The following is a 16,203-nucleotide window of genomic DNA, read 5'->3' as shown; positions in this document are numbered from 1 at the left end:
TAGTGTGGATCAATTTCTGCTCGCAAACACATTTCTCTCTTTTCCTCTCATTTTTATCTTTCCAAATCGTTTCTGTTCTGCGGTGCAAATTGAATAGACCACAGTCTAGCAAATTTCTTTACACTAAAAGTTTAGCCAATCTTCATCATTTTAACACATGCACAGCTCTCGCGCGCGTAAGGTAGGTTCCAGCACCAATGATTCGTCACAGGCTGGCCATTTCCTGTGTTCGATCATGAGCTGGTCCCTCCCACGCACACGAGGACAGCCCATTCTAATCTTTCATTTATCTTCTAGAAGCAAGTTGCATTTATTTACCACTTGATTTGCAAATTTTAACTTTAGTGTACACACACAATTTGATCCCTGGTAATTTGTCGTTGGGCAAACAAACAGCATTGTCATACTTCTTGTATGGACAAGAGCTCTATGAATGTTCCAATAATATGACAATGACATGTTTTGCTGTCATATGGGCATCTATTCTTTCTTTCTCTGTATTAGCATGAGCGGTCAAAGGAGAGGAAGCTTGTCATGCTGTAAATGTGACTTTTCCTCTGCCACTTCCTCTGCCCCTTGACTGGCACCGCTTTTATTTCTAAAACACTCTCTTGAACAGTGTCCACGTTTCCCACAGTTCCAACAGTTGTCAGAATCTGATGGGGGTTTTGAATTATATGGTGGCCTTCGGCCTTGTTGGTCTCTAACTCTTCCTCTCCCCTTTGGGAACTTTGGAAGAAGATCGTTGTATCTTCATTTAGATCATTATCATCATGTAGATGAAATACATCAGAACTTTTGCCTTTTTTGGATCACTTTTTCAGCATGCCTGTCCCACTGCATAGTTGTTGTATACAAGTTTTGCACACGAGCGGAATGCCTCTCTTGCTCTTCTGCTTGAGCTGCGGCTGGAGCCGTGGCCGGGACAGTGCGCCTGCGCACTGTGGCCTCATTGTCTCCCGGCTTGACAAACATAGTCGCAGCACTTTTCAACTTTCTGTCTTTTGTCTTTTGGATTTATTCTCTTCTGTCTTGTGAAGCTTTCAACCACAGTCTAGCACAATTCAACTCTCAACTTCCCTTCTACTCCATATTTTTTCTTCCACATTGGCATGTATTGCATACAATTAAGAAATCTACTCACCATGAACTTCTCATCTCCTTCAAGAGCTAGAGATCTATCGTTCCTTTTTCCCCGTCTTAATTTTAGTAGTTCTGTTTTTTTCAATTTTTTTTTTCTTCTTTGAGGATCCTCAATGCAGGTTTAAATTGACCTTTCAACAGATTACTAGCCTGTGTTATTGCCGTGGATCAATGCTAGAACTGCTTTTTAGTCAATATATCCTAACAGTCACACTCTCTCAACCACACAAATTTCTTATCCCTGCCTACGCAAAGTCCTCTTTTTTTTAAAAAAAAAAGAGCTGCTTCATCCGGAGAGGGGACTCTACAACACCCTTTTCTTCCCTGGGAACTAAAGACAACAGTCTTGTTACCCAGCCCTGCCAACGCAAAGTCCTCTTTTAAAGAAAAAAAAAAAAAAGAGCTGCTTCATCCGGAGAGGGGACTCTACAACACCCCTTCCTTCCCTGGGAACTAAAGAAAACAGTCCTGTTACCCAGCCCTGCCAACGCAAAGTTGTACCCCTTAGAACAGTGGTTGTCAAATGAGAGTACACAGAGGTACGTGAGATTTTACAAAAATATATAAAACAGTTTGAAAACCACTGCTCCAGAAGAGCCACTTCATCCGGAGGGGGACTCTACGACACCCCCTCCTTCCACAAGACTTAAAATCTTCTGTCTTGCCTATTTTTTATGTTTTCCCTGTGCAGTTTTACTTTTTCGCCTTTCACAACACAATGACACAACTTTAGGGATTTAACTTACTTGACCCCTGGTTCGTTGCATTGCCGGGTCCCGTCAATCCACCTCTGTCAGACGAAGGTAGACTTAAGATCCGTCAGCCAGATGGCGGGTATGAGGGTCCTGGGTTTCGGCACCAAAATGTTAGAGTGGTGCTCACTCTAACTTATTTTGCAAGAAGCACTCGGAGACAAGTTAGTCGTTTTGGGCACCTGCAGGCGGAGAGTTCACTTGTCGCTGTGCTTACAGCGTTAAAGCCCTTGACCTCTAGATTAGCAGAGCAGGGGATGTTTTACGACATTGTGTAGGATGGGACAAGCTAGGTTATTTATTACTGGTTACACACCAACATAAGCACAAAACTAATCTACCTAGGTTATTTATTACCGGTTACATAAATTCCAACATAATCATACGACCAAGATAGTTTTGGAAAACCCTGACATATATCGTTGTATGGGCCTGTGGATTAATTTGAACTGCGGCGCGGCACACGGCATTGTTGACAAAGGACAATCGATGGATACAATGAAATTGGAGTGACACAGATGGTTTTATAAACGTATTATTTATGTAATGGTTTTTTTTAAATAACTGAATGTTACGTCAGGCCCGTTATCAGCTCCTCGTTTGTGTTTGTCACGATAGCATACTGTATCGTTTAGCCTGTTGTTGCTCGTTCATGTCTGTTCTTGGTGTTGGATTTTGTCGAATAAATCGCCCCCCAAAATGCGACTTATACTCCGGAGCGACTTATATATGTTTTTTTTTTTACATTTTTGGGCATTTTATGGCTGGTGCGATTTATACTCCGGGGCGACTTATAGTCCGAAAATTACGGTAAATCGCCCCCCAAAATGCGACTTATACTCCGGAGCGACTTATATGTTTTTTTTTCACATTTTTGGGCATTTTATGGAGGGTGCGACTTATACTCTGGAGCGACTTATAGTTCGAAAATTACGATATTCATCAGGTTTTTGTGTAAACTATACTGTATGTATATAGAAGACGTTGACAGTCATAATGGCCCTCCGTGGGAAACTAAGACTACAATGCGACCCGAGACAAAAATGAGTTTGACACCCCTCTTTAGCCTGCTTTGACTGCACCGATTGGGGAGTTTTTGAAGCTGTAACTTCAGACCTGCATGAACTCACTGACACTGTCACATCATATATCAGTTTTTGTGAGGATCAGTGTGTGCAGACTAAGACCTTCTGCATGTACAACAACGACAAACCTTGGTTTTCACCAAACCTCAGGAGGCTGCGCAAAGTCAAGGAGTAGGTCTATAGGAGCGGCGACCCGGACCTGTTCAAGCAGACCAGAAACACACTGAACCGAGAGGTCAGGAAAGCCAGGAAGTGTTACAGGGAGAGCCTGGAGAGACACCTCTCTGTCAATCCTGATCCCTCAACGGTGTGGAAAGGTCTGCAGAGCATCACGGGCTTCAAGAAACAACCCCCCCATCCTGTGGAGAGCCCAAGGCTTGCAAACCAGCTAAACAGGTTCGACTGCAGGTTTGATCGGTCCTCCCACACAACAGGACCTCCTGCAACACAATCTCACCTCCCCCCACAATCGCTCTGTACACACCAAAATTACCATTGTCACCTACTCTCTCTCCTGCAGAGGCCGCACCCGCACTCCAGATCTGCGAGGAGGAAGTGCGCCATATGTTCTGGAGACAAAAGATCAGGACGGCACCGGGCCCAGACGGCGTGTCACCTTCCTGCTTGAAAGTCTGTGCTGAACAGCTGGCACCCAGTTTTGCACGGATCTTCAACCGTTCCCTGGAGCTGTGTGAGGTGCCCTCCGTGCTTCAAGAGCTCCACCATCATACCGGTGGTCAAGAAGCCCGCCATCACAGGTTTGAATGACTATAGACCTGTCGCTCCGACATCTGTGGTCATGAAATCTTTCGAGAGGTTAGTGTTGAACCACCTGAAGGATGTCACGGACCCCCTGCTTAACCCCTTCCAGTCGGTGGTGGTTGTGGTCAACATGGGACTGCACTACATCCTGCACCGCCTGGACACCCCAGGAACGTACGCCAGGATCCTGTTTGTGGACTTCAGCTCGGCGTTCAACACCATCGCTGCTGACATCCTCCAACAGAAGCTCATCCAGCTCGCGGTGCCTGCCTCCACCTGTCAGTGGATCACCAGCTTTCTGACCAACAGGAGACAGCGTGTGAGGCTGGGGACCATCATATCTGACACCCGGACCACCAATACTGGTGCCCATCAGGGGTGTGTCCTCTCCCCACTGCTCTTCTCTCTCTACACCAACAATTTATCCTCAGGTGACTCTCCTGTGAAGCTCCTGAAGTATGCAGACGACACCACTCTCATCGGACTGATCGGGAACGGTGACGAGTTTGCGTACAGACAGGAGGTGGAGCGGCTGGTCTACTGGTGCAGCCAAAACCACCTGGAGCTGAACCTGCTCAAGACCGTGGAGATGACAGTGGACTTCAGGCGAGACCCTTCACCACTTTCACCCCTCACTATCCGCAGTAATACTATTCTCTCCACAGACACCTTCAAGTTCCTGGGAACCACAATCTCTCTGGACCTGAAATGGACCGGCCACATAGACTCTGTCCGGAAGAAGGCCCAGCAAAGGCTGTACTTCCTGAGACAGCTCAAGAAGTTCAACCTGCTGTGGGAGCTGCTGAAGACCTTCTACACTGCCATCATTCAGTCTGTCCTCTGCACCTCCATCGCTGTCTGGTTTGGATTGGCCTCCAAACAAGACAAGCACAGACTGCAGCGGACAATCAGGACTGCAGAAAAGATAATAGGAATCAACCTCCCATCTATCCAAGACTTGTACCTGTCCAGGACCAGGAAACATGCAAGTAACATCTCTACAGACCCCTCTCCCCCAGGTTGCAGTCTGTTCGAACTATTCCCCTCCGGACGTTATAGAGCTCTGTACGCCAAAACCAGCAGACACAGAGACAGCTTCTTCCCCCTCTCAGAGTCATTGCTGTGGTCTCTTCTCAAGGTTTCTCATTTACCCTAGTTGGAGTTTTGAGTTTTTCCTTGCCCGACTGGGAGTTTAAGATCAGGGAATGTTTGAGAATATTTATCATTTTTCACACGTCCTGAGTGTTGTTAGTCACCTAAATGTTGAACAGAGGCTGTGATGTACCGAAGTCAAATTTCCAGTTTGGCACGCTCAAACATGGCAAATAAAAATTCTTGAATCTCTTTACACTATAAAGAGTAGTAATCCTGGAGGTGGGGTTGGACCTTCTTCTGCAACCCAGCAGAGGCAGCTCCACGGCCGTGTCTCAATCTTTCTGGCATCGCTGAAATACCGTAATTTTCGGACTATAAGTCGCGTTTTTTTTTCATAGTTTGGGTAGGGGGGCGACTTTTAATAAGGAGCGACTTGTGTTTTTTTTCAAAAATTTTCAATAAAAAAAAAGTGAAACAGCAATAAACGAACCGCGATGTAGCAAGGGATTACTGTAATTTGAATTTCAAGTGACATCAGCAGCGTGACGCGGTGTGGCGGTTGTTTACAAAAAGGACAAAGATTGATCACGGGATGACGGAGATGATGAAGGGCCCCACATACTACCGGCATCATTAGCGGCTTTGTTTCTAAGCGACACGGCAGACGGAGAGTTTGACGGATTTAAGGATTTGGAATGACACAGAAGGTTTGAAAAACTATTATGGCTTTTACTGACGCCCGGTCTTACTCTACGGAGCTCTCTTTGACTTCCTTGGATAGAAGTCGGGGGCCGGGTGGCTGTCCGGGGACGGTGGATGAGGCTCGGACATGGCTTTTGCGCACGCCCGGTCCTACTTTATGGAGCTCTCTGTGGTAGATTGGATCAAGCACTCAGTGCTCGACTGTGTTGGTCTGTCTGTATTGGAGATGCAGGGATCCTGTGGTGAGGTCTGTGTGTGGAGTCGTGACGGAGCACCCAGTAAAGATCGGCTCATACTGCATCCTTGCCTCCGTGTGTTGTTCGAGCAATCAATAAGCAACCCACTAACAGTTTATTAGGGGATAAAGCCACAACACTCTCTTTCACCTCCGTGGATGGAAGTCGAGGGCCGGTGCTCGGCCGAGTGGCTGTCCGGGGACGGTGGATGGGGCTCGGTCATGGCTTTTACGCACGCCCGGTCCGATTCTATGGATCTCTCTTCCACCTACGTGGCTGGAATTTTACGCACGCCCGGTCCGATTCTATGGATCTCTCTTCCACCTACGTGGCTGGAAGTCCACGCCGCCACACGCCTGGAAGTTTGTTATCTACTAGATCTGTGGAAAAACGACGAGGCTGACGTCAGGGCGCACGCGCGGCGTTGTTGACAAGGGACGAGGAATTTGATCGATGTATATAATGATTGAGTGCACAGATGGTTTGATAATATTAATATTATTGCTTCTATAATAGTTATTTGATTTCTAATTTATATATATCGTTATATGGGCCTGTGGAATATTTTGGAAGTGCAAGCGCCGTCAGCGGCGCACACCCATTGTTGACAAAGGACGATCGATGCATTTAATGAATTGGAGTGACACAGATTGTTTTATTAACGTGTTATTTATGTAATAGTTTTTTTTAATAACTGAATGCTACGTCATGCTCGTTCTCAGCTCTTTGTTTGTGTTTATGTCACGTTAGCATACCTATCGTTTAGCCTGTTGTTGCTTGTTCTGTTTGTTCTTGGTGTTGGATTTTGTCGAATAAATTGCCCCCCAAAATGCAAGTTATACTCACTTTTTGGGGCATTTTATGGCTGATGCGACTTGTACTCCGGAGCGACTTTTAGTCCGAAAATTACGGTACTTAAATTGAGAGTAAATGCAGGCTTCGGGTATTTACTATTAGCATAGTGAGCGTTCAAGACAAAAGAACCGAATGACGGACGCCCCCAAACTTAACACAACACTTTTGGACTGAACAATACTATACATATGAGGAAATATATGGAATTTGGCAGCCTGTGAGGTTAACCAATAACGTGATTCAAAAGAGGGGCATTGCCGATGTTTAGTTTCCAAAGCCATGCGATGGTTGTCTTTGTCATTCACATGGCGAGGACAAATTGCATAATATTTGCAGAATGCGGAAGTAGACAGGGTACAGCTGGATTGATAGAACTTTTTCACTAGACTCACACACACACGGGCACTTCAGAAAGCATCAGCCAAAACGTTGAAAAAAATCCTCAGGGCCACTGGGTCAAAACAAATTGGCTGCATTAGACAAAGGAGCAATGACATCACTTCCATATGTTCAAGGGCGTAAACACAGAAGCTTGTCTACAGCGTGAAAACAAACAAGTGTTGATGTTTCTTTTGTTTCTGTCAGACAGGAAGTCACAGTCCGGCATCATTGTATGTGGGCGTGGCTGCTTTCAGGATGCTCTGAGCATTCTCCTCCAGCAGGGGGCGCCACTTGACTTCTCCAGTCAGAAGCAAGTCTTCGCTGTCCAGAGAGTCAATGAACTGCATCTGAAAAACAAGCACGCTCACTGGGTTAGCCTCAGTGCCGTATGTCAAGCTGACACAGCGAGGGTGAGGGAGATTACGGTTTAGGTCAAATTGAACCGATGCAAGACTCGCCAAGCTGCATGCTTCAACGTCAATACACTTACTTATGACCTACAAGCACCTTTGTATGAAATGCGTTTCAGAAATAATGTTTCCCTGCTCCGGACTGGCCAATGGCCTTGCCAGTCTTGAAACACGGTTGTGCATCTGCTTCATTAAAAACAAAACAACAAAAAACCCTTTAAGAAGGAAAATAACTCTATCACTACTGTGAAGTTTGATTCACAGACGATGAATCGCATTGAGTGCCATTTGCATCACTATTTAGAAAAATCTGAGAACACTGCTTGCATAAGCATCAGCAAGATGGCGGAGAGTTGGATGAAAACGTCTGCAAGTTGACTGAAGCAAGCCTGTGAAATGACGCAACGGCCAAATGACACACCTGCTTGCGCACATACTCCACCATGAGCTCCAGCTGGGCAGAGTCCTCACACTGACAGTTGAACAAATTTCTCCACAGAGCGGCGGCAAGGACGCTGTCGTCAGACAGGACGCCCTGCGCACACGTACCAACGTGAATACCCAAGCGCACGCACAGCCAGCAAGCCACCCTGCGTGTCCAACCAACCTCGTCGTATCCAAACAAAGCGGCGTAGAAGGTCTCAGTCATGGCTTTGAGGGCTTCCTTACGATGAATGGCGTCAATCTGCCATGCAAACATCAGCATCACCTTGCTATATATTTTATATTAATCTGTCAAAAAATCGTTTAAAAGCCTGTTTGGGATGAGAACAAAAAACCCCGCAGGAGGAACAAACAGCAATGAGCAGAACTTGTCATTTACCCTTTCAGCAAAGGGAAAGAAAACAAAAAAGTTGAACGCCGTATTGCAGCTTTCTTGTGCCTTGTTCTAATATTATGGGATGTCCTTAATGCCTTCTCATCGACTTTGCACTTGTGCCGACGAAAATAAATTGCAGTGGCCTTAGATTACGTCGCCAACTGAGGCATGGGGCTGTGACACACAAGACCGTTGCAAAACATTCGAGGCAGCGTGGACGACTGTGTCCTTTAACAGCTAGCGTCACTCACTCACCCCCATGATCTTGCTGCGCTGCTCCACGTCCTCCCACATGGAGTGGACCACGTAGCGACACATGTACTTGCCTGCCCGGCCCTCCTGACGCATCCGCACCAGACACATCCTGCCAGGAAGCAAGGACGTGGCCTCTCCGTCAAAGTGAGCACTTGAAGACGTCGCTGTACATCGCTAGCTTGTGACACGCGCGCACAAGCATAGATGGCTGCGTTGACATGTGGACTGTTTGTGACACAAGCGGCTGCCTCACCACACGTGCAGCTGCGCCACCAGGAACCAGGAGTTGAGTGTGTCGGGCAGCAAGCACCCTGAGACAAAAGCGTCAGCCTTAGTGCGGCTCACGTCAATGAATGCAGCGGCTCTTTGTACGCACTGTCCAAGAAGTCGTCGTAGTTTACCCTCTCCACGCAGCACGTGTACATGCGCAAGGCCGCAATCTTGATTTTCTGCACACAACACAAAGGACATGACAACATCTCGCCTTGGTCGACCACAGCGGGCACCCCCTGACACACACTCACCCATTTGTTGTACTTGAGGGGTCCTGTGAAGCCCATGGCCTCAATCAGCTTAGTGAAGCCGCCCACTTCCTCCCGGCTGGGTGCCAGCGTCTCCTTCACGCTGCACGTCTGACACGCGCATACACAAGGCAACTTTTTTTTCACATTGATATCATTAATGGATTTTTTTTTGCCCAGCCTTCCATTTTGGGACTGGGACGTGGCCAGTATGCTCGCACTCACTGTTTCTGATGATTGCCCTGTGACAATTTCATTGTTCACTTTTGACTGAATCTCATTTGAACACACACACAGAGCAGACACGCAAGCATTGGCTGCCAATCGCAACAAATTGAAGCATGCGAGCCAGTCGGGCAGCGCACGGCAGCAACCCGTCACACTGTTCTGCTTCTAGAAGCAGATGAAATGCAGCCACCACCTAGCGAGCACCTCTGTTTGCCATCTGAAGTGGCGTCCCAACTTTCCTGCCACCATTCAACACATGCATGCTTGTGATGACAATACCTGTGCGCTCAGGTACAGCGGGCGCCGTCGCGTCGTCATCAGGGGAACCACACGAGGCCTGCTGATGGGCGCCGCCTGTCGGCAAACCAGAGTGACACGCACAAACATAAAGGAGGAGAATTGTGACGCAACTCCGACCTGGCACGACAGCAGCACGCATTTGACATTGCTGACGTCATCGACGTGAAGTGGATGGAGTGAATCAGCCAAATGCGCCCCTTTCTCATCCATCTTTTTGCCACCAACTGAAGATGACATCACGGTGCCTAAGCACTCAGGAACTGGTGAGCCGTGACGGCATTGCAATGTTCTTTTCAGTCGCCGGCGAAGAAGGGGCATTCAAATGGTTGCGTTTCGCTGCTTCATTGCGACTCGTCAAATTTCGTCTGGAGGGCAGAAACGAGGACCCGACTTCTCCTTGGAACAGCTCTCAAGCTACCAAGTGTTTTGTTCATCTGCAACACTACCTGCTTTTGCCCCAATCATGGCACAAATTAGATTTCTTCCCCTTTTTTGCAGTTTATTACTACATTCATAAAATATGACTTAACGTTTGTGGATTATATTGCTTTCAGATTCAATAGTCAAAGTAGTTTTCGAATCATGATTTTTGGTTACCTATTGTTTCAAATAGCCAGAAGTAATTGCCAGAATTACTTAACTACAGTAATTGGGGCGGGGCGTGGGGCGCATTGTTGCCGAGATCTAAGTTTAGTACGCTTTTAAATGAAAACGGTTAGCTGAGAAGATGAAGTCGTTTAAGAGAGCTTGAAATTGATTTCTAGCAACAACAAAACGGGTCAGGGATGCCGCATTTTTACAGCGTTTCAGGGGTCGTCACTTTGTGAACCTTTGTCCGAGGAAAACAATATTTGTATTGGTGGAGTCGTCTTGGATATGAACGGACTGACCTTTGAAATTCGACGCGCATGAACGTCTACATCTTTTATACTGAGCTACATAGTGCCACTGGCCCACTTCAACATCTCTGATTATTTCAATTACACCCGCGTTGACGCAAATTGTGGCAAGGACCTGACCCGGATTCCTTTGATGGAAACTCAAGGGAATCGTGGCGATAAAGGTTCCACCCGCGCGTTACGTGGAGAAGCGAAGCTCAGCTAGGCTAACCTTGTGGCACGGGAGATCGGTTCCGACGGTTCTGGCGGCAGACTGTAGCGGCCGCCGGGACGCGAGCCACAGGGCCCACATGACCCGCAAGAAGCCCCGGTAGAGTCAAGCCGAATTTTTGAAGGCTACAAACTGCTCAGCGTCTCTACCGGCCGGCGACGGTTGTAGTCAATGTCACTCAACCAGTCGAGTGTCCGTTAGCAATTGCGTCCGATCGGCAACAAAAGTCCACATCACCAATAGAAGTGTCCGCCTGACCTAATTCTCCTCTTCCTACCTTCTTTCTTTGCGTTCCACTCTTTTTTTTTTTACCTTTACTATATTTCCTCCTTTTTTCCCCATTCACTCTATCTTTGCTTTCAGCAGCTTATTTTTTCTTTGCGATGCTTTTTTTTATTTTGTCATAGCTCAAGGTACTGAGTGAATCACCTGTGCCAAAGTGGCCTATTCTAAAAAGTAGGGATGGGCGGATCGATACCAAAATATCAATATATCGATCCAGGCTGCTCATTTTTGAGTATCGATCTCCCTAGCTAAAATATCGATACTTACAATTATTTAATTATATTTTTCCTCATTTTTTTTCTGCTCCAATTTGACGACTTGCACTCATGCTAGCACTACTTTTCCTTCCGCCTGCTGCACCGGCGTGTCCTGCTCTGCTCTGCTCCCGCCCCCTTTTCTCACAAGCCAAGCCCTCCTCCTCCGCCCCCCGTTCCAATCCAAACAAACACAAACAAGCATGGCCACGGCAGCGGCCCAGTCCGAACGCAAGAGAAGTCTGGTTTGGGGATATTATATTTTACTTAATAACAACGAGGCAAAATGTGAAATATGTCACAAAACAATTAAATATTGTGGCAACACCACAAACTTGACAAAACATTTAAGCAAAATTCACCCCACGGTTCATGAAGAGCTGCAGTTGAAACGTGCCGCAGACACTAAGGCAGCGACGGAAAACCCTGCAGCCACACCGAGGCTAAGGTACCAAAGTACCTTAGAAGCAGCGTTTCAGAAAGGCAAGACATATCCAGGTATCAGGTGCTAACCAAAAATCGTAAGCATTTGTGGTTGATGTGCTATTTGAAGCAATAATTACTACGCTTTAGTCAGTCATTTATAAATAAAGTTTTCCCCTTTTCAATTTGTGGTCGAACGCCATACGTTTTATTTGTAACTCCACTTCCTATAAACAACACTAAAGTATTACAATATTAAATGTAAGTATCCAGTGGCTTTACAAATTGATAGTTTTGCTGCTCATGACGATTAAGCCCTGCATCTCTGTTGGTACCATGTCTCTTTTTAGATTATACTAAAAGACAAAACTTTTTCCCAACAACAGAGAGAGAGAGAGAGAAAAGTAAAGAATAGCTCCTTTTTATTAAAGTTATACTATTAATATGCATCTTCCACTAATGCACTAATGTCTAAAAAGGTTAATAATTCATGTACATGACGTAATACTTTTTTCTACAAAATTCAATAGATGACTCTCCAAGAGCAAGAATGCCACTGCATTTAAATTGTTTTTTTGGCGGGAAATTACACTTCCGGTATCGATATCGGATCGAATATCGGGTATTTTGGGTAGGAAATACTTGGTATCGGATCAATTCCAAAATCATTGGTATCGCCCATCCCTACTAAAAAGAGTATCAATGTATCAAAACCACAGGTTTGATCCGCCCATTAGTAGTCAAGTCAAGTTTATTTATATAGCCCTAAATTACAGGAAAGTCTCAAAGGGCTTCACATATACAAAAAAATAAGAATTATTCTCGAACATCCCCTTATCTTAAACTCACAGGAGGGCAAGGAAAAACAAAAAAAAAACTCCTACTGGAGGAAAAATGACAGATGGGAGGATCCCCCTTCCAGGATGACCAGGCTGCAATGGATGCAGAGAGGGCACATAGAACACATAATATAAAACAATCCAAAGAAAAAGTGGATGTCCAATTCAAAGTGAAGAGCTGCAGGAGGTGCCCTCGATTGTCCTGGCGGTGTCTTCGAGGGGGGTAATCCGCTGCAGTTCCCTCATCCTGATTGGTCTGCGAGAAAACCAGACAGCCATTGTCAGTTTGGGTGTCACCTAACCACCTCCCCAGCCTGGGGCAAAAACACAAACATTGTGTCTTTATTTAATGTGTTGTCAACGAAATAGGAATGTGTACACACGTTTGAGTGCTTGACCTGCTGTCTGTCGCGCCTATACTCACTGGTGTACTCTGGCGTGTGTGCCGTCTCAGTGCCTCCCCAGTCATGAACCTCACCGCACGTCACTGCTAGGAGCCATGTTGTTTGGAGCTTCATGCCCCTGGTAGGGTAACCCATGGCAAAAGGGTCATAGGTGAGGGGCCGGACAAAGCACGGCTCACAAAACCCCCTTATGGTGAGAAAAATAAATGGACTTCATTTTCCCTCGCCCGGACGCGGGTCACTGGGGCACCCCTCTGGAGGCAGGCCTGGAGCTGGGGCTTGAAGGTGAGCGTCTGGTGGCCGGGCCTTTGCCCATGGGGCCCGGCCGGGCACAGCCCGAAAAGAAGACGTTGGTCCCCATTCCCATTAGCTCACCACCTGTGGGAGGGGGCAAAGGGGTTGGGTACAAAGTGAACTGGACGGTGGTCAAAGGAGGGGACCTTGGCGGTCCGATCCCTGACTGCAGAAGCTCTTGGGACATGGAAAGTCACCTCTCTGGCTCGAAAGGAGCCCGAGCTGGTGTGCGAGGCAGAAAAGTTCCGACTAGACATAGTCGGACTTGCCTCCACACACAGTTTGGGCTCGTGTACAAGCCCTCTTGAGAGGGGCTGGACTCTCTTCCACTCTGGAGTTGCCCACGGTGAGAGGCATTGAGCAGGCTGGGTGCCTGTACATTGGAGTTCCCCCCCGGTGAATAAGAGGGTAGCCTCCCTCCGCCTTCGGGTGGGGGGGACGGGTCCTGACTGTTGTTTGTGTTTATGCACCAAACAGCAGCTCAGAGTACCCACCCTTTTTGGAGTCCTTGGAAGAAATGCTGGAAAGTAGGGGTGTAAATCGCGGGTTTTGTCACGATACGATATAATATCGATACAAAGAACTACAACACGATATTTGCCGATATCTTAAAGCCTGCTGCGATTCATTCACGATATATCGCGATATAGTGCTCGACGATCGATTTTTTTTTTTTAATAAAAAATATAGAACAATAACCTGATTTATAACAATTCATACGCAAAATCAACAAGGTACTGCAAACTCTTTATTTAGGAAATAACAAGAGTATTGTAGTATACAAAGTGCTTATTTTAACACTAAACTTTGATGTGTTTTTTCTTTAAATGTGCGGCGAGATTTGTGCTCCCTGAATATTTGATCACCGCATGGCAGGATTTACAAACTGCACGTGTCTTGTCCGTTGAGTCATCTTTTCTTTGGAATCCAAAGTGCTTCCAAACGAATGACTTGAAGCCTAAAGGGGAGCCAATTTCCTCGTCTTTTTGGACACTAGCCATAGCACCAGCCCAGGAGCCGCGTACTAGTTGTCGACTCCCCTTTCACGTGCGTGCTCTGCTCACAACACAACACGCGCAGTGCGCTCCCGGAAAGAGGAAGCAAGCAACAATGAACTGGATTTAAAAATAAAGTCGCGTCTAATGTCCGAGGTCAAACACGGCGATATAAATCAATGTTTACGTTTAGCATCGATGCCAATAAATCGTAGAGCATTATATCGATTAATCGATGTGTATCGATGTAGCGTTAAACCCCTACTGTACACAGTACTAAGCTAAGTAATTTACAAGTCAGAGGCATTAATTCTGAAGCAAGAATCAAATTGCCCCCAACCAACCTATACTAGAGACTACATACCTGCCAATAGATCTCATATTCCCACAAGCAAGACAGCAGAAAACTGGTCTCACCTCAGACATCTAGCAAATGAGATGGCTCCAGAACTCGAGTGTGAAGTCGGCTTACTAATTGGCTACAACTGCCCACAGGCTTTATTGCCCATTGAAGTTGTGACCAGAGAAAGAAATCAGCCATTTGGACAGAAATCTATACTAGGATGGAGCATCATTGGCTACAGCAATTCTGAGTGTGAATTTGAAGACGAGATTGGTGTTAGTCATCGCATTACTGTAAAACAAGTCCTGCCAGCTGTTGAGTTTCACAACCTTAAAGATGAAGTACATTTTGTAAACAGGAACAAAGTTAAGGAAGTAATCTCTCCAGCTGATATAATTAAAGTACTTGAAAGGGACTTTGTTGAAAGGACCACTGAAGAAGATCCCATGTCACAAGAAGACATGCTGTTTCTGACCAAGGTGAAAGTAGGTATAAAACAATGGTCAAATGGACATTTTGAAATGCCATTACCTTTCAAAGATGGAAGACCTAATCTACCAAACAATAGGCCATGTGCAGATCATAGACTGAAATGTCTGGAGAAGCGTCTGAGAAAAGATGAAAGCTATTTTAAGGACTATGTGGCATTCATGGAAGACATAATAAAGAGAGGAGATGCTGAGAGAGTGCCAGAAATGGAGATAAACAAAGAACCAGCCTGGTATATCCCTCACCATGGCATCTATCATCACCTAAAGCCAGGTAAAATCCGTGTAGTCTTTGATTGCTCAGCAAAGTGTCATGCCTCGTCTCCAGTTTTGGTTATGTGTCTGTGTGCTCGCCCCTCCCTTCCTGTGTGCCCTTGATTAATGTAACCACACGCACCTGCCTCTCATTACCTGTGATGTATTTAAGTTCTGTTTGCGGGTCACTCCCCGTCGGAGCATTGTGCGTAAGATGTGGACAATGCATGTCTCACGGTCACGGCTTGTTTGGTTCCTGTCTTTTGTTTCACGCTTTGGTCTGTTAGTCTTGTTAGTTTGTTGTTTAGTCACGTCAGTTTGCCGAGTGTTTTGAGTTTGCTGCAATAAACCCTGGTCCAAGCTGCACTTGGTCGCCCTGCTCCATTTCTCTTCTCCGCACCGTGACCGAATGCTCCGACCATCACAGCGACCAGCGCTTGGACCTTCCAGCATCAGCTCCCGTCCGCGATGCGCAATCCACGCCCGTCGTTTGAGCAGGTTCCAGCGCCATGGGCTTCGCGAAGGCCGCCATCAGAGTTCCTCACGGTGCGACCGGCTCCGCTGTTGCCATCGGACTTCGCCCATCTGCGACGCCAGACTCGCGGCCGCCGTCGGACTTCGCTCCAGCGACGCCGGATCCGCGGCCGCCATCGGGGTTCCTCCCGGCGCCATCGGCTCGACGGCTGCCATCGGACTTTGCTCCAGCGACGCTGGACCCACGGCCGCCGTGGTCCTTGTGCCAGCAGCGCCCGAACCTGCGACCATCACCCGGCCCCATAGGAAGGCAACATGCTCGACTCCTGCTGCTGCGCACAACTCCGCCTCCCACAATGCCGCCGAATGCGGCATGGACTCCCCGAGTGCCGCAGAATGCGGATCTGTTTCCTTGAGTAGCCGCCGATTGCGGTTGTGTTTCCCCGGGTGTCCGCCGATTGCGGTTGTGTTTCCCCGGGTGTCCGCCGATTGCG

General features: G+C 47.0%; 2 protein-coding genes and 1 long non-coding RNA gene across 5 annotated transcripts; 1 reads left to right on the top strand and 2 right to left on the bottom strand.

Moving 5' to 3' along the window:
* Positions 1 to 3,089: 3,089 nt before the first annotated feature.
* LOC133162880 (uncharacterized) lies at positions 3,090 to 5,086 on the top strand. Of its 2 annotated transcripts, none has more exons than XM_061292373.1 (2): positions 3,090 to 3,376; positions 3,501 to 5,086. In XM_061292373.1, the coding sequence occupies exon 2, from the start codon at positions 3,780 to 3,782 to the stop codon at positions 4,896 to 4,898; it is 1,119 nt and encodes a 372-aa protein (XP_061148357.1). In that variant the 5' UTR covers positions 3,090 to 3,376; positions 3,501 to 3,779; the 3' UTR covers positions 4,899 to 5,086. The 2 variants fall into 2 exon arrangements, with proteins under 2 accessions (XP_061148357.1, XP_061148359.1); XM_061292375.1 differs by lacking the exon at positions 3,090 to 3,376 and having other exon boundaries at positions 3,429 to 3,738; positions 3,852 to 5,086.
* A 2,000-nt stretch (positions 5,087 to 7,086) lies between these two features.
* LOC133162883 (ubiquinol-cytochrome-c reductase complex assembly factor 1) lies at positions 7,087 to 11,247 on the bottom strand. 2 transcript variants are annotated; one of them, XM_061292383.1, is made up of 9 exons: positions 11,208 to 11,247; positions 9,525 to 9,599; positions 9,021 to 9,128; positions 8,873 to 8,945; positions 8,750 to 8,807; positions 8,497 to 8,605; positions 8,029 to 8,106; positions 7,843 to 7,956; positions 7,087 to 7,358 (listed from the first exon to the last, which is right to left on the bottom strand). In XM_061292383.1, exons 2-9 carry the CDS (start codon positions 9,561 to 9,563, stop codon positions 7,224 to 7,226), a joined length of 714 nt encoding a protein of 237 aa, XP_061148367.1. In that variant the 5' UTR covers positions 9,564 to 9,599; positions 11,208 to 11,247; the 3' UTR covers positions 7,087 to 7,223. The 2 variants fall into 2 exon arrangements, with proteins under 2 accessions (XP_061148367.1, XP_061148366.1); XM_061292382.1 differs by lacking the exon at positions 11,208 to 11,247 and adding an exon at positions 10,656 to 10,882.
* A 781-nt stretch (positions 11,248 to 12,028) lies between these two features.
* Positions 12,029 to 14,897, bottom strand: LOC133162886 (uncharacterized). Its single transcript, XR_009716292.1, has 3 exons — positions 14,567 to 14,897; positions 12,881 to 13,238; positions 12,029 to 12,770 (listed from the first exon to the last, which is right to left on the bottom strand). It is a non-coding gene; the product is annotated as an uncharacterized LOC133162886 (long non-coding RNA).
* Positions 14,898 to 16,203: the final 1,306 nt, after the last annotated feature.

This window comes from Syngnathus typhle, linkage group LG11 (genome assembly GCF_033458585.1).
Source record: "Syngnathus typhle isolate RoL2023-S1 ecotype Sweden linkage group LG11, RoL_Styp_1.0, whole genome shotgun sequence".
Taxonomy (NCBI): domain Eukaryota; kingdom Metazoa; phylum Chordata; class Actinopteri; order Syngnathiformes; family Syngnathidae; genus Syngnathus; species Syngnathus typhle.
This window is presented reverse-complemented; position numbering and strand designations above follow the sequence as displayed.

Excerpts from the sequence above, each read along its gene's own strand:
- LOC133162880 (XM_061292373.1), top strand. The coding sequence starts at position 3,780 with ATGAAATCTTTCGAGAGGTTAGTGTTGAACCACCTGAAGGATGTCACG.
- LOC133162883 (XM_061292382.1), bottom strand. The coding sequence starts at position 10,736 with ATGTGGGCCCTGTGGCTCGCGTCCCGGCGGCCGCTACAGTCTGCCGCC. Across the intron at positions 9,600-10,655 it reads CCGATCTCCCGTGCCACAAG|GCGGCGCCCATCAGCAGGCC; the intron begins GTTAGCCTAGCT and ends GTTTGCCGACAG. Across the intron at positions 8,107-8,496 it reads AGCGCAGCAAGATCATGGGG|ATTGACGCCATTCATCGTAA; the intron begins GTGAGTGAGTGA and ends TTTGCATGGCAG.